General features: G+C 40.5%; 2 protein-coding genes across 3 annotated transcripts; both read right to left on the reverse strand.

Annotated features, from left to right (window-relative positions):
- Nucleotides 1–1,863: 1,863 nt before the first annotated feature.
- On the reverse strand, nucleotides 1,864–5,451 carry LOC111948431 (unconventional myosin-Ic-like). 2 transcript variants are annotated; one of them, XM_023961575.2, is made up of 11 exons: nucleotides 5,340–5,451; nucleotides 4,683–4,867; nucleotides 4,246–4,313; nucleotides 4,085–4,169; nucleotides 3,707–3,866; nucleotides 3,078–3,161; nucleotides 2,904–2,997; nucleotides 2,775–2,830; nucleotides 2,567–2,702; nucleotides 2,052–2,122; nucleotides 1,864–1,980 (listed from the first exon to the last, which is right to left on the reverse strand). In XM_023961575.2, exons 3-11 carry the CDS (start codon nucleotides 4,292–4,294, stop codon nucleotides 1,879–1,881), a joined length of 837 nt encoding a protein of 278 aa, XP_023817343.1. In that variant the 5' UTR covers nucleotides 4,295–4,313; nucleotides 4,683–4,867; nucleotides 5,340–5,451; the 3' UTR covers nucleotides 1,864–1,878. The 2 variants fall into 2 exon arrangements, with proteins under 2 accessions (XP_023817343.1, XP_078785621.1); XM_078929495.1 differs by lacking the exons at nucleotides 4,683–4,867; nucleotides 5,340–5,451 and adding an exon at nucleotides 4,413–4,601.
- Nucleotides 5,452–7,106: 1,655 nt separating this feature from the next.
- On the reverse strand, nucleotides 7,107–10,545 carry LOC111948427 (uncharacterized). The gene has a single exon (XM_023961540.2). The coding sequence runs from the start codon at nucleotides 10,435–10,437 to the stop codon at nucleotides 7,840–7,842; it is 2,598 nt and encodes an 865-aa protein (XP_023817308.2). The 5' UTR covers nucleotides 10,438–10,545; the 3' UTR covers nucleotides 7,107–7,839.
- Between the last annotated feature and the right edge of the window lie 13,333 nt (nucleotides 10,546–23,878).

The raw sequence follows: 23,878 nt of genomic DNA on the forward strand, positions 1-23,878 counted from the left end.
AAGGTCGATTGTTTGGGGCACAAGACTTCTGCCATTTTTCAACAAGCTCACCATCCGAAAATGGTTTGGATGCTTTCTCCAATTTGTTTGCAATCAGGTGTCTGTCACTGCTCCATCACTGACGTCAAGGCTGCAGTAAATGGAGACGGTTGTTTTGTCACTCCAGCTAATAGTTGGTAAACCTTCGCTTTTATTAATCAGCCTACCACCGCTACATTACCTGTGAGGCTAACCGCAGGTGTGCAACAGGAAGAGAGCAGTTCCATTGGCCAAATGCTACCCATGACCAACCGATGGCTTCTTGGCCTTTTTATAGCGCCCTGCCTGTCATTATCTTCCCCACTGCACCGGGGCCAATTAATCCTGCCACAATGACATACAAAGCACACAGGTTTTACTTTCATCTCTGTGAAAAAAATAAAACCCTTTCCATTTTCCCTGGAAAGCTCAGCCCTCTACTTCAACCTTTTTTTCTTTTTGACAACATTTTGGTCATTATTGTGTCACTGCTGATCACTCTTATAGCAATGTAACAGTGTTGAGGCTCGCGGGGAACCAAACTGCATCTTACCCAGATGCAGAGCTGTTAAGTTTCGCTTTAGGCACATGCATAGATATGCTGTTTCACTTGTTTTGCATTTCCTTTGCTTCCCCTAGTTGTGGAAGTGCTCATTTCGGTTATACAGTAAACCTTTGTTTTTCGCGGGGGTTACGTTCCAAAAAGAACCCGTGATAGGCAAAATCCGTGAAGTAGAAACCTCTATTTTTTTAACAAGTATTATACTATTAAATCCTCTATTATACATTGAAAAGAAAGATCAAACAATTTTACAGGCTCAAGCATTTGTTTCACAAATAAAAGTACTTTAGAAACGTTTTTTTTTTCAACAAATAACTTCTGTACTGTCAAATAATAATTTTAATCATCAATGTGAACAGAAGGCTTCAAATCGCGGAGTTAAGCCCCGCCCACCGCGACCCGAGAGTAATTGAATTAAACGGGAGAAACTTTAAAATGATAATAAAAAAAATACAAAGTACAGTGGGACAAATAGTGACTCAGGTGTATTTCCCTGCTCTTCATACTGAGCCGCTGCATCCTGACTCCGCTCTGCAGTGTTTTCTTGTTTTGAACCCCGCGGTGCAGCTGTGTTTGTTCGGGAGAAGAACATAGTGATAGGCAGGTGTTGTCGCTCTTTTTTCTATGGGTTTTAGAGAAACTCGAAATTGCAAGAGAATTTGCACGTACATGTTGTAAATTTGGCAAGCTGATTTACGTACCTGTACATATTAAACTGCAACGTTATTGACGCACAGGTAGAGAAAAAGCGGAGTGACTCTTTAGAATGCAGAACACAATGCATGATGCAAATCCGTGAAGTAGCAAAACCGTGAAAAGTAAACCGCGTTATAGCAAGGGATCACTGTATCTTAAAAAAAGAAAATCATAACTCGCCACTGGAATGGACTGGAAACGTGCATGTTTTTTTGTTTTTTTTTAACATTCTTTTAATTTTTACTCTTCATGACTGGGCTGGATTTAACCATCTGGCGGACCGAAAACGGCCCGTACGTTTCACACCCCTGACTAAACCTGACAGAATCAAATGTAGATGGATTTATGCTAGAGTAACAACGAAACATATTTTCTATGCAACTATAATTGTCACTTTAAAAAGTTATAACAAATAAATAAATAAGTTATTTAACATTAGGGAATAGTTATGTTTATTTTAAGTTATATCTGGCCCTTTGAGGACAGCGACTCTGCTACTGTGGCCCTTGGTGAAAATGAGTTTGACACCCCTGCTCTACTTTGGCTCTCCTTAATTCAGCTGCTTTTGTGTTTGGCTCAATCAGGACTGAACAGAACCAAACTCACCTGCCCTGGCTGATGTTGATGTTGTTGATTTTGTCGGCAGAGATGGCGATCTTGGTCAAGATCTCAATCACGTGCTCGCTTTGCAAAATCACGTCACCCTGAAAAGAATCCACCACAAACCAGATGAGTACAGAAACCTCCAAAAAGCGAGCCTGAGACGGCGTTTTACCTTTTGTTTGTTGTCGTCACTGGGCACGTGCAGAACAAAAAGGCCGTCGCTGAGAGAGCTGACCGAGATGCCTGAGAACAAAGCAAGAGCAAAGTCGTGTTTTAGTCACAACAGCTAGAAGTTCAGTCAAAAACATGCAGACGTTTCTTCGCAACCTGGGGCACGCGCACCACATTTAGCACACAGAGGGAAAGATAGTGGCTCCGGGGGTGTGACGACAATAAACACTTCAAAATTACTCACTAAAAAAAATCTGTTTCGAATGATCATCTCTTCTCATAATGAGCTATTTTCCCATATGGCGTCATAAGGAAAGGGTCTAATCATGCAACACTGTTTCTGTGACCCCGCCCACCTTCATAAATACTGTCACTTCTCCACGTCAGCCTTCATGAACAAGCAATTTAAATTAATGCGTTTTTTTTGTCATGTTTTTGGCTGACATTCATGAAATTATAAGTTCAGTTTATTGAAAAATAACGAAGCAAAGTCAGATTAAACCCAGACTGTCTGACCTTTGAGGGCTCCATAGTCGATGCGCTGCTTCAGTTTGCCCTCCTCCACAATGATGGCAGAGTTGGCGGTGAGCAGCAGCTGGCGGGTCCGAGCCTTGTAGCCCTTCCGATCGTACTTTGTCACCGTCACTGCATACTGTGCCCAGAAGGAGGAGAAGTCAGGCTCATGAGGAATTCATGCTGTTGTGTCGTTCAGAGCTCCACCCACCTTCATCTTCTCATTGCCCAGAGCCTGCAGCACCTTGGGACTGATGTTCTCTCCAGCTGAGCAGAGGCAGACATGTTGGATTAGGGTAAAGCAGATATGATGATGCAGCAGGAATCACACCAGCCTTACTGAGCCTCGTGTTGAGAAACAGCTTGGACACGCTCTGGGGGTAGTTGTCCTTCTTATCTTTGAAGATCTCGCTGGCAATCATCTTCTGCTCCATCTAAGAAGACAAGAGTGACGGTGTGAAAAAAAAAAAAAGGAGCCATCTCTGAAAACAAAATCTAAATGATGAATATTCACCTGATGTTTCCACTCTGGACTTGTCTTCTTGCAGTAGCTCCACACCATGTTCTGCATGCACATCTTCCGTAAAAGTTCTGAGGCCTGAAAACAGATTGGTCTTTAGTTTCTAATGAAGGTCCTGCTGGACGCTTAGACCCTTCAGTTAAAGGACATCAGCAGAACAGGTTTTCTGTTCACAGAATTTTAAACCTTTTACGTGATGCTACCACATCGGTCTTAATTCTCACACATTTCTGTTTTCTTTTCAAGAATTTTAGACTTTCCTTACTAATCTTTTGGAACAAAATTACTTTAGGTTTTTGCAAAAATCCATTTCTTTCGCCAAAGTACTTTTGGATGTATTCATTTCAGTTTATTAAACTGAAAAACACTAGAAAATTAGGAGAAACAGTGAGACTAAACTTTCCAGGAAATAAATGTAAATCTTCAATATATTTTCAAAATACCTGGAATGAAACGAACATGGGAACAAGTGAAAAAGCAGCTGAAGTTTAAAGAAAAACGTTAAAATGACCTGAAAGTTGTTGCTCTAGACAGGTCAGATGTTTTATGAGCAAACATGACCCCTTTATGTCAAAAGACATCCAATTTACATGGAGTTCCATGAAAACAGTGAGCTGTCCCACCTCAGTGAGAGCCGCTGGAGGTGTCGGCCAGTTCTTGTCCAGAACGTTCTTGGGCAGATTCTTCCGTAGATTTGTCAGGAACGAGTAACGAACATAATCCAGGAAGTATTCGTTCTCTGGGCAGCGTTCTTTGTGGCGATTGATGAAACCTTTGATAAACCTGAAGTGAAATGAAAGGATAGATACTTTACAATAGCAATAATAGTAATTCAGTCCAACAATAAGTCATCTAAACCGTTAAAAACATGTATAAATATTAAATTAAAAATGATATAAAGGCACACATTTCTGGCTGTTTTCTCATAGTATCTTCAAAAATCAAAGGCAGATTAGGAGGTGGACAGCGCCTCCTGCTGGCCATTCTTGCACAGCTCATACCTGCGAATAGTATCAGCAGCCTGCCGTCTGCTCTTTGCTCTCCTCCTGGCCAGGATGCCCCTCCACCACGCTTGGATTGCGATGGCTTTGAGAGACAGCAGCAAATGCATTAATGTACGATACCATTTATGGTTCAGCATAACTGGGTCTGTGTTCCTCACCTGAACCTCTGAGTTTTGGTATTTGGACTTCTGGCTGTAGCCCTTCCATCCCGCCTGCAGTTTGGTGGCTGTCACATAACAGAGATTCCATAAAAACATTTTTGATGTTTGAAACAAGGAACCTGCTGACCGAAACTGTTGGCCAGGACAAACCAGTGGATTCTTACCAAGTGATACGTGAAACCAAGGGAGGTAACCCAGATGCAGGAACGACAAGGAGACAGAAGGAGTAGGAAGGCTTTTTAATGCCAAAGACGAAAGCCAACAGAAGATAATCAAAAAGAAACGCTGCGACTAACATAGACAGGAACAGAACACCTTAAGAAGGATCCAAATCAGAGTGACATGAGAAACAGCTGTGGAAGAAAGGGCGGACAAAGGAGGAAGGGCGACCTCCAGATGGAGTACAGCTGAGCACCAGGGGCTAAACGTTTCACCAAGACCATGTTTCCGGGTCTCCAGAGCATCTTCAGTGGCCCACAGAGTTTTCGGGAAACGGATGAAAATTTTAGATTATATATTAGATTATAGTTTATATTCCAGATGTTTGACCAAAGTGGAGACTCCGTCTGACAGCTTTCCGTGCTAGTTAGGCCACGTTTCTGGACACAGAGACTTGTACCTAAACACAAAGTGCACAGAGGAGTTAATCAGTTTTCAGACAGGAATCTCAGAGCAAACTGAAGCTCAGACTGATTGGAAACACACCAAAGAACCAAAGAAGGGTCAGAGAGCGGTTTCTGGTCCTGGACCAGGGTCCTCCTGGGTGTATTCAGACTGAAAATTGACCATTTGTTCCGGATTATCTGGGGAAATGAACTCTGGTTCACTTTAAACGGCAAATGTGTCTAGCTTGAATACATCCTAAATATGTCTAGAGAATAAAGATGTACTGCTATTCTTTAGTTTCATCTGTTCAGATGAGGAGAATCATTACAGTTATATGTCTCCCTCCCCTCAACCCTAAATCAATACACCTCCACAGAATTATTTTAGAATGTGGAGCTATAGAAAGTGTCTCTACTTCCACACTCTCTCAGCTGATCTCCATGAAAAGCTTCAGCGATGCTTGACTCTGAACTGTGGCAGATCACCTCTGCAGGAAGACCTCGTAACGCCGTCTGTAGACGAAGCCAGCCCTCCTCACCCTCAGGTTCTCCATCAGACCCAGATACTTGACCTGGTGACGGATCAGCACCTTATCGAACCGACCTGAGGAGCAAATGGAAATGGTGGAACAGCCTGCTGGAGCAGTAAATTCTAAACATCAGTGGTGAGAGACACAGAGGACAGAGATTCATGTGAAGCAGGGTTAGGCTTCATAGGCCTGGCCTGGCCTGACTGCAACCTGTGTTGCAACTGGACCTTGTTCTTTCTGACTCAGTTGAGGGATTCTGAACCGCTCTTAGTCTGACTCGTCACCTAGAGCCTGTCTGTCATGGGACACCATGCCATTGGCATTAGCCCTGGACAGATTAGCTTCTAGGATCACTCAAGTGCACAAACCCCTCCACCACGTTAAGGTGGCGGTTCACGGAGGGGATAAATTTAGTGTGTTGCAATTCTTTCTTTTTCAACTTTTTTCATGTTTTCTTTTTTTAATGAATGAAACTAATTTTAATACAAATAAATTATCAAATTGTTAATTTTTTTACAGGAACTGTTGTAGGTGCCATGAATTCAGTGTGGTCTTTCTTATGGTGAATGATTTGATTTGTTTTGATTATAGGTCATTGAGTAGGTAATCAGCTGGTGGGTCACATGTTTGTGGGCGGTGACATCAATTGACTTTAACTCCCCTGTGGTTTTTCCCTGTGTCATCTGGAAGGGGGGGGGGGGGGGGGGGGGGGGGGTGAGATGGGTTGCTGTATTTGTTGTTGACCTCTCTATACGCTCTATACGCTTTTGTGTTTTTTTCTTGATTTCTTGTTTGTTCTCTTTTTTTTAATTACAATATAAGAAGTGGATTTAATTACTTTCATTTTTCACTATTAAATCTTCAAAATACAAACGTAATTATGCATTTTTTTTTCATTCAATACCCAGACCCAGCATCAGCCTCTCAGACACTGTTTGGTTTTGAAGTTGCTACAACTGTATTTTGGTTGTGTGGGGGGAACTGAAGTACTCAACCCACACAAACACACTTGTGTGCCTGCCTTTTTTTTCCTTTTAAGTCTGGCCAGATTTTATATAATTAATAAATCTATTGTAATTTTTTTTATTGTTTGCGTTTTTTGTCTTCAACCAGCAGAAAGAATTGCAACATTTTTTTTCGCCAATTTACAAATTTTAACTAATAATAATCCTAAATACACTACATTCAGGTTGGGTGGGGGAAACTGAAGTGTTCAGAGAAAACCCACATAAACACACTTATTAGTGTGTCGCCCTTTTTTTTCATTTTAAGTTTGGCCAGATTATAAATAATTAATAAATCATCTATTTTTTATTTTCTGCGTTTTTTGTTTTCAACCAGCAGAAAGAATTGCAACATTTTCTTTCTCCAATTCACAAATTTTAACTAATAATAATCCTAAAGACACTACATGCAGGTTGGGTGGGGGGAACTGAAGTGCTCAGAGAAAACCCACACAAACACACTTATTAGTGTGTCGCCCCTTTTTTTTTTACATTTTAGGTCTGGCCAAATTTTATATAATGAATAAATCTCATCCATTTTTTATTGTTTGCGTTTTTTGTCTTCAACCAGCAAAAAGAATTGCAACATTTTTTTTCTCCAATTTACAAATTTTAAGTAATAATAATCCTAAAGACACTACATTCAGGTTGGGTGGGGGGAACTGAAGTACTCAGAGAAAACCCACACAAACACACTTATTAGTGTGTCGCCCTTTTTTTTTTCATTTTAAGTCTGGACAGATTATAAATAATTAATGAATCATCTCTTTTTTTTTCATTTTCTGCGTTTTTTTTTTCAACCAGCAGAAAGAATTGCAACATTTTTTTTCTTCAATTTACAAATTCTAACTAATAATATTCCTAAAGACACTCAGGTTGGGTGGGGGGAACTGAAGTGCTCAGAGAAAACCCACACAAACACACTTATCAGTGTGTCGCCCTTTTTTTTAAAATACCGGAATGGATCTTGAGAACTTAATTAACCCTTTTTTCATGAATGGTGTGTGTTGTGTTTGCATTTGTCCAGTGGGGGGGGAGGCAGGTATTTTAAAAATGTGCACCCCCCCCCTCAGGTCCCCCCCTAACAAGTGACATTGCTTGTTAAGGAGGCGACTTGAGTGGGTGGGGGAGCACTCTATGTTAACACCCCCCCCCCCACACACACACACACACACACACACATCAAACACATGCATTATATAATATACCAAGATAACACAAGGATTATGAAACCAATAAAAAAACATTTCCTTTTTAATTACATTATTTTTCATCCCATTTTTATTTATTTTTTATAAGTCTGCCATTTTGTGTCCTACTATGTACTAGATAAAGGCTTTTCCCAACTTTTTACCACATTTCTGTTTTTATTTTTCCATTGACCCTATTTTAAACATTAGTTTCTGCCTACTTGTGTCCTACTATGTACTAAATAAAGGCTTTTCCCAATGTTTACTCCTCTTCACAAAGTTCATTTTGCTGCTGTTTCAGTTCTGAAACTTTATCCTGAAGCTGCTGCTTTTTGTCTTCAAGTTGGGACTTTTCCTCAGAGATTTTGTTTACTTCATCTCTGAGCTCTTTTAGTTCCTGGTCCTTCCTCTGGAGATCTTGGATTTCTTTCTCCAGAGCAGCATTGCTCCCTTTATGAGCCATGATCTGAACTTGAATGTCTTGGAGTTCCTTATAGAGACGCTCATATTTTTCTTCTGCCTTCAATTTGTCCTCCTTTACTTTTAAAATTCTTGTCTCCACATCTTTGAACTCTGAAAGCTTCCCCTTCAGAAAATCAACTTCCTCCAGAGCTTGACTGTTGTAAGCTTCTGCCTCCTCAGCTTCTGCTTTTATTTCATTGTATTCAAACTCCAATGTTTGACTGTGTTCGAGAAGATCAGTCAGCATGGTTTTTTCGTCTTTGAGCTCCTTTGTTTGCTGTTGAAGAGGTCCCAGTTTGCTCAGTAGCTTGTTGTATTGCACAGCCACTTCACAAAGTTCCTTTTTCTGCTGTTTTAGTTCTGAAACTTTATCCTGAAGCTGCTTCTTTTTGTCTTCAAGTTGGGACTTTTCCTCAGAGATTCTGTTAACTTCATCTCTGAGCTCTTTTAGTTCTTGTTCTTCTCTCTGGAGATCTTGGATTTCTTTCTCCAGAGCAGCAGTACTGTCTTTATGAGCCATGATCTGAACTGTAACGTCTTGGAGTTCCTTATAGAGACGCTCATATTTTTCTTCTGCCTTCAATTTGTCCTCCTTTACTTTTAAAATTCTTGTCTCCACATCTTTGAACTCTGAAAGCTTCCCCTTCAGAAAATCAACCTCCTCCAGAGCTTGACTGTTGTAAGCTTCTGCCTCCTCAGCTTCTGCTTTTATTTCATTGTATTCAAACTCCAATGTTTGACGGTGTTCGAGAAGATCAGTCAGCATGGTTTTTTCGTCTTCAAGCTCCTTTGTTTGCTGTTTAAGAGGTCCCAGTTTGCTCAGTAGCTTGTTGTATTGCACAGCCACTTCACAAAGTTCTTTTTTCTGCTGTTTTAGTTCTGAAACTTTATCCTGAAGCTGCTTCTTTTTGTCTTTAAGTTGGGACTTTTCTTCAGAGATTCTGTTCACTACATCGCTGAGCTCTTTTATTTCTTGTTCTTCTCTCTGGAGATCTTGGATTTCTTTCTCCAGAGCAGCATTGCTTCCTTTATGAGCCATGATCTGAACTGTAACGTCTTGTAGTTCCTTATAGAGACGCTCATATTTTTCTTCTGCCTTCAATTTGTCCTCCTTTACTTTTAAAATTCTTGTCTCCACATCTTCGAGCTCTGAAAGCTTCCCCTTCAGAAAATCAACCTCCTCCAGAGCTTGACTGTTGTAAGCTTCTGCCTCCTCAGTTTCTGCTTTTATTTCATTGTATTCAAACTCCAATGTTTGACGGTGTTTGAGAAGATCAGTCAGCATGGTTTTTTCATCTTTGAGCTCCTTTGTTTGCTGTTGAAGAGGTCCCAGTTTGCTCAGTAGCTTGTTGTATTGCACAGCCACTTCACAAAGTTCTTTTTTCTGCTGTTTTAGTTTTGCAACCTCAGTCTTTGCCTTCAAATTTTTCTCCTTTTCAACATTCAGTTTTTCCTGCACCTCATCCATGTCTGAAACCTTGAGCTGCAGCTCGGCAACTTCTATGTTTAGGGGGAGGAATGTTGTCATCAAGTCATTAGTTTGTGCTTGCATCTCCTTATATTCAGACTCCAACGCTTCACGGTGTTGCAGTTCATCTGCCAGTGCATGTTTCTCTGCTGTGAAGGCGTTTGTTTGTTCTCTGAGCATTTCCAGTTCTCTCTTTTCCTCCTCACGTCGAGCATACAGCTGGCGTGTTTCCTCCTGCTGCTGTCTCTGATCAGAAATCTCTCTTTCCAGTTGAGCCCTCAGATCTGTGAGACGTCGCCTATCTTCTATCATGCTAGGATAGTTGTCTGCCATCTCTTTTTGTTCCTCATTTTGTTGTTGCAGCTCCTGAAGGTTTTGCCTCAGTTCTTCAGTTTGTTGTTTTAAAGCCTGGAATTCATCAAATTCATTTTTCAAATCAGGTTCCAGGTGTGCTTTGCGGGCAGTCTTCTTCTGGAGTTTCTTAAGTTGGGACTGCAGACCTCTGTTCTCCCGTTCCAAAAGTTTACGTTCACCTTTCATGCCAGAAATTTCTAGTTCCATTTCTTGCAGCTGCTGAAGTCTGTCCTGAAGAGAGGCTATTATTGTTTCCAGGTCTTGGTTACTTTCCAAGGCCTGAGATCTTTTTGTCCTCTCTTTTTCACACACATTTTCCACGTGGATCTGTTTTTCCACGTCCACTCTCAGACTCTCCAGCTGCTTCACCAGTGTTTTGTTTTCCTCCATAGCAGCTTTGCGTGTCTTTTTCAATTCTTTGCATGAAGCGTCCAAATCTTTCCTTTTCTGCAAACTCTCGCAAATTTTCTCCAGATGTTTGCTCAAAGTGTCATTTTGCTGCAGAATGCTCTCTGTGACGTTATTTAATTCTTCAATGGAAACGGCCGTCTGCTGAAATTCTTCGCTGTGTGACATTTTGAAGGAATTTGTCAAGAAATCTCAAAAAGTTGACGCGCACCAAGTTCTTGTTTTCAAAAGATGTGAAACCTTCCTGTTTCTTTCTCTATCGTGTCTTTGCCCACGAACTCTAAATCCCTTTGCTCTGAAAATGCCTCATACTTGAGGATGAAATTCAGTAGGTCCAATGATGTCACATGATGTCACATGATGTCAAATGATGCCTCTGAAGACTAAAATTAGAAGTGACACAATCCAGCCGCTGATGTCAAATGATGTCATTACATCTAAAGTTTAGAATGACATCATCAGTGATGACATCATCACTGATGATGTCATTGTGCAAACTTTTTTTTACCTGTTAAATTTTTTTTTTCTTTTTTTGTGCTTTCCAGCAGCTAAAACACATTGAATGAGGAGTCTTTTGTTTCAAACAGGATTTCTATAAATCAAATAATTTCTACAGCATTTTCAACAGTCATTAGAATTCTGAACACAGTTTTTACTACTTATTTGTACAGATATAAATCATTTTTCCTGTTTTACTGAGCTTCTTGTAGTATTTTTTATATGTATGCTTCCTTTGGAGAATGCCATCAGATGTCACAACATCAGCTTTTATAACTATGCTGATTACATCCAGCTGTACAGAGTTACATCTCCTGGTGACACAAGACCAACAGAAGCACCTTTTGACTGTATTTAACCCTTGTGCTATCTTAGATGACCCCACCCTTACATTGACGTGTTCTCCCTACCCTGACAAAGGAGGATGAAGATTTCATATAATCAATGAACACCAGTGAGGTTCACAAATCATTGAAGAAAAAAGGTTCAGTCTAGTGGATCTAGATGACCCAACTCCCAATGTTTAAGTCTCTAGGATAGCACAAGGGTTACGATGTGAAATCATGGATGGCAAATAATTTTCTGCAGCTAAACTAGGAAATAACTGAAGTTTTAGTCATTGGTTCTTAAGCCAAAAGAGATAAACAGCTATTGAAGCTAACATACCTTTCATTAAGTTACTCAGAAATAGTTAGAAACCTGGGTGTTATTTTCGACTCTAAACTAACTTTGATTAAGCAGGATATTTAAACTGGTTGTTATGGTCTTAGAAATTTGGCTTGGGCCGCCCACTGCTCTCTCTTGCTAAAATGGAGATTCTAATGTATGCTTTTATTATCAGTAGAATTGACTGTTGGAATTTCCTCTTTGCTGGTCTTCAAAAAAACTAACATTAAGACCCTTCAGCTTCTCCAGAACTCTGCTCCACGAGTTCTCAACAAGACCAGAAGGCGGGCTCACATCACCCTGATTTTGAAATCCCTGCAATGGCTCCCCATATACTTCAGGAAATGATTTTAAGATATTTTGAAATGTTTTTCCATGTCTTAATGTTCTTGGGGCTTCTTATCTGTCAGATCTTTTAGTCATTTATGAACCCACATCTCTGGTCAGGGTCTTTAATTGGCAACACATGATACTTCTTGAAAAGCCACTTGTTGTTAAAACTACATTTTCCAGCATTTCAAGCTATAAATACACAATAAAAAAATAAAAATTCAATAGTACTGGTTTCATTTGTTTTAATCATCAGAATTTACTTCAGCAAACCAAAAACTAACAAATTGACATTGACACATGTATGACAATATTTTAGAGAGATCCTAATGAAGTAGTACCATGACATTTGATGAAAAACACGTTGTCTTTTCTTCTGGTCAATGTAACAGAATTGCTTCATAAACTTTCACAATGTTTGCAGTTTCAAAGTTTCATTTCTTTTATTTGTAGAGGATGTTTCATGGTTGTTTCACATGTTTAATCATCAACATAAAGTCAGTCTAAGAGAGTTTTACTAAATCACAAGAACATTTGTCTGCATCACCTGTAGTGGACCAACTGCATTACACTAAAAGGAGCAGGACTGTTAGTCATCCAGGTCTTGATTCTCCATCCATCCACTACAAATGGATGAGGAGGCACACATACTACCTTTCAGAGAATTTCTCTCTCATTATTGTTGCTTGGTAATGTGTCCTTTTGCTCTGTTGGTTTAGAAGTGTGTTATGATTATGTCAAAACTAAATATTCAATCCCAGTTTCAAGATCTCTCCTTATTGAAATGTGTAGAACAGAACAAAATATTTATCCCTCAATTCACATAGAACTTTGATTTCTTTACCAGAAACCTGTAAATGTAAAACCTTTTTTTCAAAATAAGATTCATTCCTACATTTATAGGACACAAATGAAGCATTTTTGTTTAGTGAGTAAACTGCTGAAATGAGCCTCAATGCAATGCTGTGCAATCAGCAGCAATCAGATTTGCACAATGGCTTTACTTTGTTGTTTATGATTGTGTACATGAATCAATTTTTTTCTCTCAATTCAGTTACTTAAGAGTCTTTCAAAATTTATATTTATGTTGTTGCCCTCTTTTGTTTTTTACTCAAATAGAAGAACAATTTCAGTATTTCAACTGCATTGCTGTTTTTGATTATTGCACAGACAATGTTATTTCATAGTTAAATTAAACAACGAAGTGTATCAAATACAGCGGGGAAAATAAGTATTTAACACGTCAACATTTCTCTCAAAAAACAATCGAGCTATTGACACGAAATTTTCAGCAGATGTCGGCATCAGCCCAAGTAATGCACACATAGAAAGAAAGCCAAACATTTATGTCCATAAATGAAGTTATGTGTAATAAAGTGAAATGGCACAGGGAATAAGTATTGAACACGCTTACTGAAATTTATTTAATACTTAGTGCAAAAACCTTTGTTGGTGATTACAGCCTCAAGACGCCTCCTGTATGGAGAAACCAGTCGAATACATTGCTCAGGTGTGATTTTGGCCCATTCATCCACACAAACTGCTTTCAAATCTTCAAGGTTCCGGGGGTCTCTTCTGTGAACCCGGATCTTCAGTTCTTTCCAAAGATTTTCTATTGGATTCAAGTCTGGTGATTGACTGGGCCATTCTAGCAGCTTTATTTTCTTTTTCTTCAACCAGTTGAGTGTTACCTTGGCTGTGTGCTTGGGATCGTTGTCTTGCTGAAAGATCATCTTCAGCAGCCTGGCAGATGACAGCAGATTCTGATCAAGAATGTCTCGATACTTTTCTCCAGTCATTATTCCTTCAATGATATGAAGTCTACCAGTACCACATGCTGAAAAACAGCCCCACGCCATGATGCTCCCACCTCCAAACTTGACTGTTGGTATGGTGTTTTGGGGGTGATGTGCGGTGCCATTTTTCCTCCAAACATGTTGTGTCTCATGACATCCGAAGAGTTCAATTTTGGTCTCATCTGACCAGAGTATCTTCTCGCAGAAAGTCATGGGTTTATCCAAATGGTGTGTCGCAAACTCCAAATGAGCTTCAACATGCTTCTTCTTCAAAAATGGAGTCTTGCGTGGTGTGCGTGCATGGAGGCCATGGCGGTTGAGTGCATTACTTATTGTTTTCTTTGAAACAACGGTACCTGCGGATTCCAGGTCTTTCTGAAGCTCTCCACGCCCAGCGGTCCTGGGCTGTTGGAGAACACTTCTGATAATTATTCTGACTCCTCTGTCTGAAATCTTGCGAGGAGCACCTGGCCGTGGCAGGTTTATGGTAATGCCGTGTTCTTTCCACTTTCGGATGATGGCCCCAATGGTACTCACTGGAACTTTCAGAAGTTTAGAAATGCACCTGTAATCAATGCTTTCATTGTGTTTTGCAACAATAAGGTTGCGTAGGTCTTTGGACAGCTCTTTGCTTTTACCCATCATGCAATGCTTCTTGTCTAACACCTTGCTGGTGAGAAACCTTTTTAAAAGGCATCAATCAGGACTATACCAGCTGATATTACTTTGCACTAATAGGGGGCAGGTTAACCTTCTGAATACTGACAAACTCCAGCTGCTTTCTTGGCTTGCCAGACCTTTTTACCCCTCCTTTTCTTCATGTGTTCAATACTTATTCCCTGTGGCATTTCACTTTATTACACATAACTTCATTTATGGACATAAATGGTTGGATTTCTTTCTATGTGTGCATTACTTGGGTTGATGCCGACATCTGATGAAAACTTCGTGTCAATAGCTGGAATAGAAATATGTTTTTTTAGAGAAATGTTGACGTGTTCAATACTTATTTTCCCCAATGTTTCCTACAAATTAAGTGTATAAACTATGAGGTGCCGTGTAGGACATAATTCAGAATTAGCATTCACATACACATGTGAAATCTCTCACATACACATGTGAAATCTCTCACATACACATGTGAAATCTCTCACATACACATGTGAAAATGCTCTCACATACACATGTGAAAATGCTCTCACATACACTACTGAAAATGCTCTCACATACACTACTGAAAATGCTCTCACATACACATGTGAAAATCCTCTCACATACACATGTGAAAATGCTCTTACACACACTACTGAAAATGCTCTTACACACACTACTGAAAATGCTCTCACATACACTACTGAAAATGCTCTCACATACACATGTGAAAATCCTCTCACATACACATGTGAAAATCCTCTCACATACACATGTGAAAATCCTCTCACATACACATGTGAAAATGCTCTCACATACACTATCCAAAACGCTCTCACATACACTACTGAAATTTTCGACAGAAACGGAAGGCATTTCAGTAGAAACGGAAGTTGGCTGATTATCGCGAGATAATCATTCGTCTGAATCATTCGAAAATGGCAGCCGGTTGCGCAAGGAAAACCACCGAAACGTGTAAGTATATTAAAAAATATCCAGTATCTGTTGTAAAATATATTTGTAAATACTTAAGATGATGTGTTTAATATGTTATATTCCTCAATCAACAACCTAGATTGTTTTGAAGCTCATCAATTTCAGTAATGCTAAAGCTAACGCGAATTAGCGCCGAAGGCTAAAAACAAACGCTAGATATTACATCAAAAAGCAGTGACTTCTAACCGTAGTCACAAGTTATTAACACATGTTTTAAATGTGTTCATATATGTAGGGACAGACGAGGATGAGGAAAATCCGATCCATTTGCGGATGGAGAAAGATAGCCTGTTTGTTTTCAAGCTAGCTCGTGCCAGATGGGTAGAGACATATGATCAGATTTGACTTCATTTTAATAAACGGTTAATCGTTGTCGTACTGGGTTAAAGGTTTATGTTAAAGACCCAGAAGAGAGAGGAGGAAAGGGCTAGAAGGGAGGAACAGCGACAGGAGAGTCTGTTAAGTTTACTTGAGTTGAAATTATTGTTCTAAAATGTAATGCAGCCATTGTTTTTCCAATTTGTTTAATAAATGTATGAACAAAAATGAATAATTTACATGTATTATTTAAATCTGAGCTATTTTTAACAATCTTAAAAGGATTTTCATATAAATATCAGATGTACATATTTAGAATTTCGTTTTATATGTTAATATTTATTTTTATACATGTTAACAATAATCCTGGTCTTCTAGAGTCATGTGTGTCACAGTTGGAGCTGAAAGGAAAGCAAAGATTTGTCCTTGCAGACGGACGTGACTCTGCTCGTCCTGCATGTTCCTGGTGTTGTCCTGCTGTGGCTCAACATCTGTGGCTAAGCAGTCCCCTTTGCTGATGCACAGAATGTGCAGAATTGAACTGCAGGCAATGATTTTCATTGCAAAGGTTGGTTTTACTTCCAGTGCCCCCAGAAATATTGCTCTCCTCCTCATATTTATCATGCCAAATGCTCTCTTCACAACAGAGCGTGTTCTGGAGTGGTTCTGGTTGTAACTGCCTCAATGGCATTCCTCATGGGTTCCCTGTAGGGTGTCAGCAGCATGATGGGATGTGCAATGCAGGGATACCCACCATCACCCAAAAGGATCCTTCAGGTGGGTTTGTTTGATTTACATAAATTGGGCTTTTACGTAGAACCCGTGAATCATGGATTGATCCTGGATTCCCAACAAAAATATCTATAAATTTGGCATTAGAGTCACATACAGCATGCATTTTAATGGAATAAAAAAGCTTCCTGTTAAAATAACAAGCTGCATTTTCTTTTAGGGCCTTTATTTCTTATGTGGCAGCCATCAATGCTCCTTGTGACCCTTTGGAAGGAGCAGTGATGAAAGTCTTCCGGGAATTCCCGGAAATCCGGGTTTTTGAGCAAACCGAACGTACTTTCCGGGAAATAAAGACCTGATCTCTACGGACAAATCGCTTTCCGGATTAAAAAATGGTCTGAAATCAGCTAATTTTAGCTTTATTTTCTATATTTCTCCGCAGATCGCTTCCTCTATGGCCGTGGCCATCTCTCGTCTTCCCGGCCTAATTGACCAATGACGGGACGTTTTAGTTGCTTTCGGATGCGTCGACGGGTCTGATTGGCTCTGTCTGCACCACGTGGTCAGCGTGACTTGCTTCCCTAGAGACCAAAACTGGCGGACCCACGCTAAACTTTCACAAACACATCTGAAGAGTTTGCGATCAAATTTGTGTTAAAATAATGGCAGGCATCGTCATTATTGTGCGTGGTCACGACCTCAGTTGTGAGAAGACGATAAAAAACAAATTGAAGTGGTCTTGGCTGGAAAAAAAAGATTTTTAAGGTAGTGTAGGTCAAATACTTTTTTGTGTAAAATAATTTCAAAACCACATTTTGAAATAATTTCAATTTTAGTTTTGAGTTTCAGTTTTTATTTTGAATACATTTCTCTATCTAATTTATTTGTATTTCCTAATTACCATGATTTAGTTCAGTATAGTTGACATTAATTATAAGTATTTGATGGTTTGGACCCGCACTCCCTTAAAAAATAATGTTTACAATGTTTAGCTTAGTTTGTATGTTTGTTTTGATATTTCCAAGATTACTTAGTATTGGTGTTAAAGAATTGATGTATTATGTTATCGAATTATAGTTTAAAGCAGATCCCATATTTTGATGTAATTATAGTTTGAGAAAACAGTGCAAGTGGATGTTGTACATCAGTCATTTCTAAAGCAGAAATAATGTATAAATTAAAGCTACAAGTAGCATTTAGCGGGCCCGAGCACGTGCGACCGCCTGGCACGAGCGACCGCCCCGTGAGCAACGCCCTGCTCGAGCCATTCTCGTCGTTCTTTCTTGTCCATTCTGGAGCTTCAAGCTAATGTCAATAGGAAAGCAGCCTGTGGGGGGGGGGGGGGGGGGTACTGTAATCTGTTGCCTTAAGGGACAAAGACTTTTGCATATAGCATGAACGAGTGAGTGAATGAGCAACGCCCTGCTCGAGCCGTTTTGTGTCGTTCTTCCTTCTGCATTCTGGACCTGCAAGCCACATTTAACATGACAGCAGCCTGTCGGCGAAAGGTGGGTGGGGGGGCTGTAATCTGTTTCCTTTAAGGACAGATATTTTTTCATATATTGTGAAAAAAAAAATTCAAACAAAGCTTTGTTTAGTCCTGCTCATTTTCTCATCCAGAAGGCCTTTTCAGATTAAAAAGTTGTCAATCAAGCAATGATGATAATCATTAACACTGTACCTAAAGATGTGAAAAATAGAAGTGATCTAATTTCCACTACAATGTTTAGACATGTGTCAGCTATGTTTGATAACTTGGCCGATCAGGTGGACCGGGATCTTGCAAAAGCGCATGTTGTTTTGCATCCAGTTTGAAGAATCTCTAGACAGCAGCAGTGCAGCTCAGCTGTGTGTTTGTTTGTTTTTTTTGTTTTTCTTTACATCAAGAGAAGAACTCTTGACAGAACTGCCCTTACAAACAAATATAGGAGGAGTTGAAATGTATAACACGGTAAAGAAGTTTTTGTGCAGAAAAAGGTACCATTAGAAAAGCTGGTAGCAGTGACTGCAGACGGGGCTCCTGCTATGATCAATAGACAAACAGGTTTCATCACTCACTGTAAAGCTGACCCAGACTTTCCAAAATGTCTGCATTACTGCTGCTTCATTCACCAGTAGGCCTTAAGTGTAAAAGTGATTGGCTCTGGACACTAAGTTGGAGATATGTAGGAGGCATCTCATTCTGAAATCTCAGCCTCGTGATACAAACGGCTGATTTTTTATGAATTTTTAATTATCTGACTACAACGCAATCAACCACTTCCTGTTTGGCGGTGGCTTGCGCAGGCACCGTCAGGTGTATACCCATGAAACTCTAAATGATGAGAGAAGACCCTTCTGAGTATCTCCTGTTGTAATTTTATGAACATCGGACAAAGCACAGAGAAAAAACAGGGCATAATGTGCCCCATGCAATAACTAGGTGGCGCTATAGAGCTCGTCCAAAGTTGTCATATCCATGGGTTCAGAATGGAAGCTTCATCATGTCCATTGAATTTCAGTGAGATTGTACAAGGAATGTGCACGTGAGAGCAACATTTATGCATGGCGAGACGCCCAACTCTTTGACCTGGTGTATAGTGCAATTAAGAATAAGTTAAAAATTAAGTTAACAACAGCAACACACTATATACAGTAGAGTAAGGTGAATTAAAGTGGGAGCACAGATGGGCTGGGATGGTGGGGCCTGTAAGTGGCACCGACAGTCCTTTGGTGGGCGGGGGGGGGGGAGGGGGGGTCACCTGGGGGAGTTGGGGTACTGTTCAGCAGGCTGACTGCAGTGGGGAAGAAGCTGTTCTTGTGGCGCGAGGTCCTGGTCCTGATGGACCGGAGCCTCTTGCCAGAAGGGAGGGGCCGAAAGAGATTATGTCCTGGATGAGAGGGGTTGGCTACAATCCTGGCTGCCCGCCTCCAGGTCCTGGAGATGTGCAGCTCCTGGAGAGACGGGAGGAGGCAGCCGATCACCTTCTCTGCTGAGTGGATGACGCGTTGCAGCTTGGCCTTGTCTCTGGCCGTGGCCGCAGCGAACCAGACTGTGATGGAGGACGTGAGGGTGGATTCGATGATGGCGGTGTAAAAGTCTACCAGCATCTTTTCAGGGAGGTGAAACTTCTTCAGCTGCCTCAGGAAGTACATCCTCTGCTGGACCTTCTTAGTGATGGAGCTGATGTTCTGCTCCCACTTGAGGTCCTGGCTGATGATGGTTCCCAGGAAGCAGAAGGACTCCACAGAGGTCACCGGGGAGTCACAGAGGATGACAGGGGGGAGGGGGGCTGGGGCCTTCCTGAAGTCCACTGTCATCTCCACTGTCTTCAGAGCATTAAGCTCCAGGTTGTTAGCGCTGCACTATGACACCAGCCTGGCTATTTCACTCCTGTAGGCCGACTCATCTCCGTCAGAGATGAGGCCGATGAGTGTGGTGTCGTCAGCAAACTTCAGGAGTTTGACAGACAGGTGACCAGCTGTGCAGCTGTTTGTGTACAGGGAGAGTAACAGGGGTGAAAGGACACAGCCCTGGGGGGATCCGGTGCTTGTGGTCCGAGTATCTGAGACGAGCTTCCCCAGCCTCACATACTGCTGTCTGTCCGTCAGGAAGTCTGTGATCCACCTGCAGGTGGAGTCAGGCACATTCATCTTGGAGAGTTTTTAATACTAAAGATGTATGAAAGACATACCGAAAAAATATGTCTTTCAGTGTTTAACTGGCTGTCTTTGGATTATGCATGCCTGAGTAATGGCCATTCTTACTCCTCATCTCTCTGTTCACTGCTTGCTAATTTACATAGCAGGGGTCCCAGCAGGAGGGGGCGGGGTTGTAACACGACTCCTTCAGCAGAGCCAGGCTGAGAGAGGCTTTGACATGTAAGATGTTAGATGTTAGAATGCTAGATGTTAGAATGACCAGTTCATTTTATATCTATGAAAATATTCAGGGAGCTGTGGGACATGTTCAGCTATAGGTCTGTGAAAATTGGTGTCGATTGTTGAAACATAAGTTACCATAAAAAAATGTTTGTTTGGAGTCTAGACAGATTTAACACAGGTTTTTGGATGAAAAAGGATTTTTTATAAATCATCTGTTACACTTTTAAGTCTGAAAAAAATATGGAAGGCAGCAAACACAGATCCCTACCGTTTTTAATTTTTTTGTGCTGATATTTGAAAGATAAGTTATGCAAAAAAATAGGTGTTTGCAGTTTTGCCTAAAAAGACGTTTTCGGACCTTTTTGGATCAAATGTTGCCTAAAAGTTCACCTGTAACTTCAATCATTCTGAATTTTTTTAGGAAGCAGTAGCACATAAATTCTTGGTGCTGATAACCTAAACAGAATTTATACTAAAAATCTTTGTTCAGTCCAAAATTTCATTAAAAAAATCAAGTGATGAAGTTTCTCGTAGACCCTATAGTGTTACATATCAAAGCTAGAAATTATTAAAGGCATCTTATTCTGGAATCTCAGCTTCCTGAGACAAACGGATGATTTTTAATAAATTTCTATTATTTGGGTGCACATAATCGACCACTTCCTGTTACGCAGGCACCGTCAGATGTACACCCATGAAACTTTACATGATGAGAGAGGACCCTTCTGAGTATCTCCAGTTTTAATTTCATGCACATCGGACAAAGCAAAGAGAAAATACAGGGCAGAATGTGCCTCATGCAATAACTAGGTGGCGCTATAGAGCTCGTCCAAGATTGTCATATCCATGGGTTCAGAATGGAAGTTTCATCATATCCATTGAATTTCAGTGAGATTGGACAAGGAATGTGCACGTGAGAGCAACTTTTGTGTGCGTGGCGAGACGCCCAACTTTGCCGCTCTGTCACGACCACACCGCTGATTAGAAAGTTATGGTTTTTTGTCAGAGTAAACTTCAATGGCTTTTCAACAGGTGGACGTCATTTTCAGGTGTGTCGGCTCATCTTACTCAGAGCAGTGATGCTCCAAGTAAAACATGTCATTTCATCTTGCCAGCAAGTGGCGCTACACTTTTTCCAGATTTTTTCACTGCAGATGTGTTCAAGGTCAGACTACAATCATACATATCAATTTTGGATCAGATTGGATTTTGCATGGCTGAGTAATGGCCATTTTTCTTTTCATGGCGTGTTTTCAAAATGACCTCCATTTTCGACGCGCCGCCACGGTCACAAACATCCATAAAAACTTAAAAGCTTCGCAATTTAACATCGGACATGTGTCTAGTTTACAAAACCAAAGTTTGGAGTCATTACTCCAAAATCTCTAGGAGGAGTTCGTTCTAGAGCGAGGCCTGCAAATGTCCAAAATGAAGCAAAAATGACATATTGACCTCAATATATCAGACTTCCTGTGCGAGTGACAGGTGGGTCCTTTCAGACTTTTTTGTAGGTCTCCATCTGAAGAACATGCCCTGTAAAAATCAAGCTTGTACGTTAAAGCGTTTGCGGGGCGTCGGGACAAAAGTCACTGTAGGTGGCGCTATCGAGCCGTTTTTGTGCGCCCATGCCAATCTCCTATAAAATACGAAATTTTTCGCGACTCCTGATGTGTGTGCCAAATTTGGTGAGTTTTGGGGTATGTTAAAGGCCTCAAAAAGGCGACTCTTCCGGTAGAATAATAATAATAATAATTAAAGCTACAAGTAGCATTTATCGGGCCCGAGCACGTGCCACCGCCTGGCACGAGCGACCGCCCCGTGAGCAACGCCCTGCTCGAGCCATTCTCATTGTTTTTTCTTGTCCATTCTGGAGCTCCAAGCTAATGTTAATATGACAGCAGCCTGTGGGGGGGGGGGGGGGGGGGGGGTAGACTGCAATCTGTTGCCTTAAAGGACAAAGACTTATGCATATAGCATGAAAAAAATTCTTAAATCTAAGCCTCGTTTAGGCCTGCTCATTTTCTCATCAAGTAGAAGAAGGTTTTATCAGATTAAGAAACAAGCAATGATAATTCCTATCACTGTCCCTAAGGATGAGAACAATAGAACTCATTCAATTTCCACTACAATGTCTAGATGAGTGTCAGCTATGTCTGATAACTTGGCGAATTAGCTGGACCGGGATCTTGCAAAGTGCAGGTGGTTAACGTCCAGTGTGATGAGTCTGTGGACGGCAACAGTACAGCATAGCTTTTGGTTTCCACAAGAGAAGAATTCCTGACACATCTGCCCTAACAGACAACTACAAGAGGAGTTGAAATGTATAACATGGTGAAGGAGTTTTTGTGCAGAAAAAGGTACCATTAGAAAAGCTGGTAGCCATACCTTCAGACGGGGCTCCTGCTATGATTGACCGACAAACAGGTTTCATCACTCACTGTAAAGCTGACCCAGACTTTCCAAAATGTCTGCATTACTGCTGCGTCATTCACCAGTAGGCCTTATGTGCAGAAGTGATTGGCTCTGGACACATAATGACTCCTATTGTGAAAAGCATAAAAAACCTCAGCTGCAAAGCAAAACAGAACAGGATTTTAAAGGTGCTATTGGTGGAGATATCTGCTGAATATGGTGAATATGAATATGGTGAATCTGAACTTGTATTCTTGACTGACATTACTGGAAAAATAAACCACTTGATCTGCGAGCTGCAAGACATTGGCAAAACTATATTTTTTTATTGACCAGCCTGCCTGAGCCAGTGTTTTTCTTGTAGGGATCTTTTCTGCCAGGGCTTGCCGGCTTGGTCAGTGGATGTTGCTGCAGTTGTCTCACTTGCTGGGACAGCTGGAGTTAAACATAGCAGCCTCATGGCTGTGAAGTGGACCCCGTTGCTGTCCCAGTCTGGATGGGCACTGTGGTGATGTTCCAATGTTCAGGCTGGCTCCTGGTATGAAGAGATTCCCAATTACCATTTCCTAACCGCAGAGCCAAGGATGTGTTTACATGTTTAGGTCAAAAATGTGATGAACAGCTTCATGTTGTCTATTGATGTAAGTTTAAACCTAAACATGCCACCCTGTTACTAATCCAGTTGATGTGGTTCTCCATCTGTGTCTAGGTGATAAAAAGCATTTTTTTATATTTAGAGCTCTAAGCAAACAAACAGTTGTCTATATAAAAGAGCTTTTACAATTGTGCACTTTTAGCAGGTCTCCGAATACATGTGACCAATGTATAATGGATTTTCACAGACTTTGTTTAAAACTGAAGGTGACAGAGACTTTGGAGAAGTGGCTACATTATTCTGGACTTCTTTGTTTCATCCACAGAAGAGTAAAATATGTGATTGATTTTGAAAAGCTGCTGAAAAATGTATCTTTTTAAAATTGCAATTTCTAATTTGGGTTTTACATTTTGTGTTCCATTTTTTGTGATTTTATTAGAAAGATTTGTTATTTCTTTGGTGTTTAAAGGTGGTGCATATTGTATATATGCAATCTTCTTAGAGACATTTGCTATATGTTGTGTTTGTTGTCGTTGTAGTTTAATTTCATTGGATGTATAGAAAGGAAATGAAAAGAAGTTGCAGCATTGATTAAAAAAGCATAAAAGAGACATTTACTGTCTGATGTTACATCTGTAGGAGTGTACTGAGGCTGGGTTTTGTTTTGGAGCACATTCATATGTTTTGTTTGTAAAAAAAAAAAAGATAAAATATAAAGTTAATTGTATTTTGGATGAATAAAAAAGCAATG

Source organism: Oryzias latipes, chromosome 13 (assembly GCF_053564925.1).
Source record: "Oryzias latipes strain Hd-rR chromosome 13, Olatipes_Hd-rR_3.1".
NCBI classification, from domain to species: Eukaryota; Metazoa; Chordata; class Actinopteri; order Beloniformes; family Adrianichthyidae; genus Oryzias; species Oryzias latipes.

Bases quoted from the DNA above. Each gene is read 5' to 3' on its own strand.
- LOC111948427 (XM_023961540.2), bottom strand. From the start codon at position 10,437: ATGTCACACAGCGAAGAATTTCAGCAGACGGCCGTTTCCATTGAAGAA.
- LOC111948431 (XM_078929495.1), bottom strand. From the start codon at position 4,546: ATGTTAGTCGCAGCGTTTCTTTTTGATTATCTTCTGTTGGCTTTCGTC. The intron at 3,867-4,084 runs GTATGAGCTGTG...ATTTCACTTCAG, and splicing joins GCTGCTGATACTATTCGCAG to GTTTATCAAAGGTTTCATCA. The intron at 2,831-2,903 runs GTAAGGCTGGTG...GCCTCTGCTCAG, and splicing joins GTTTCTCAACACGAGGCTCA to CTGGAGAGAACATCAGTCCC.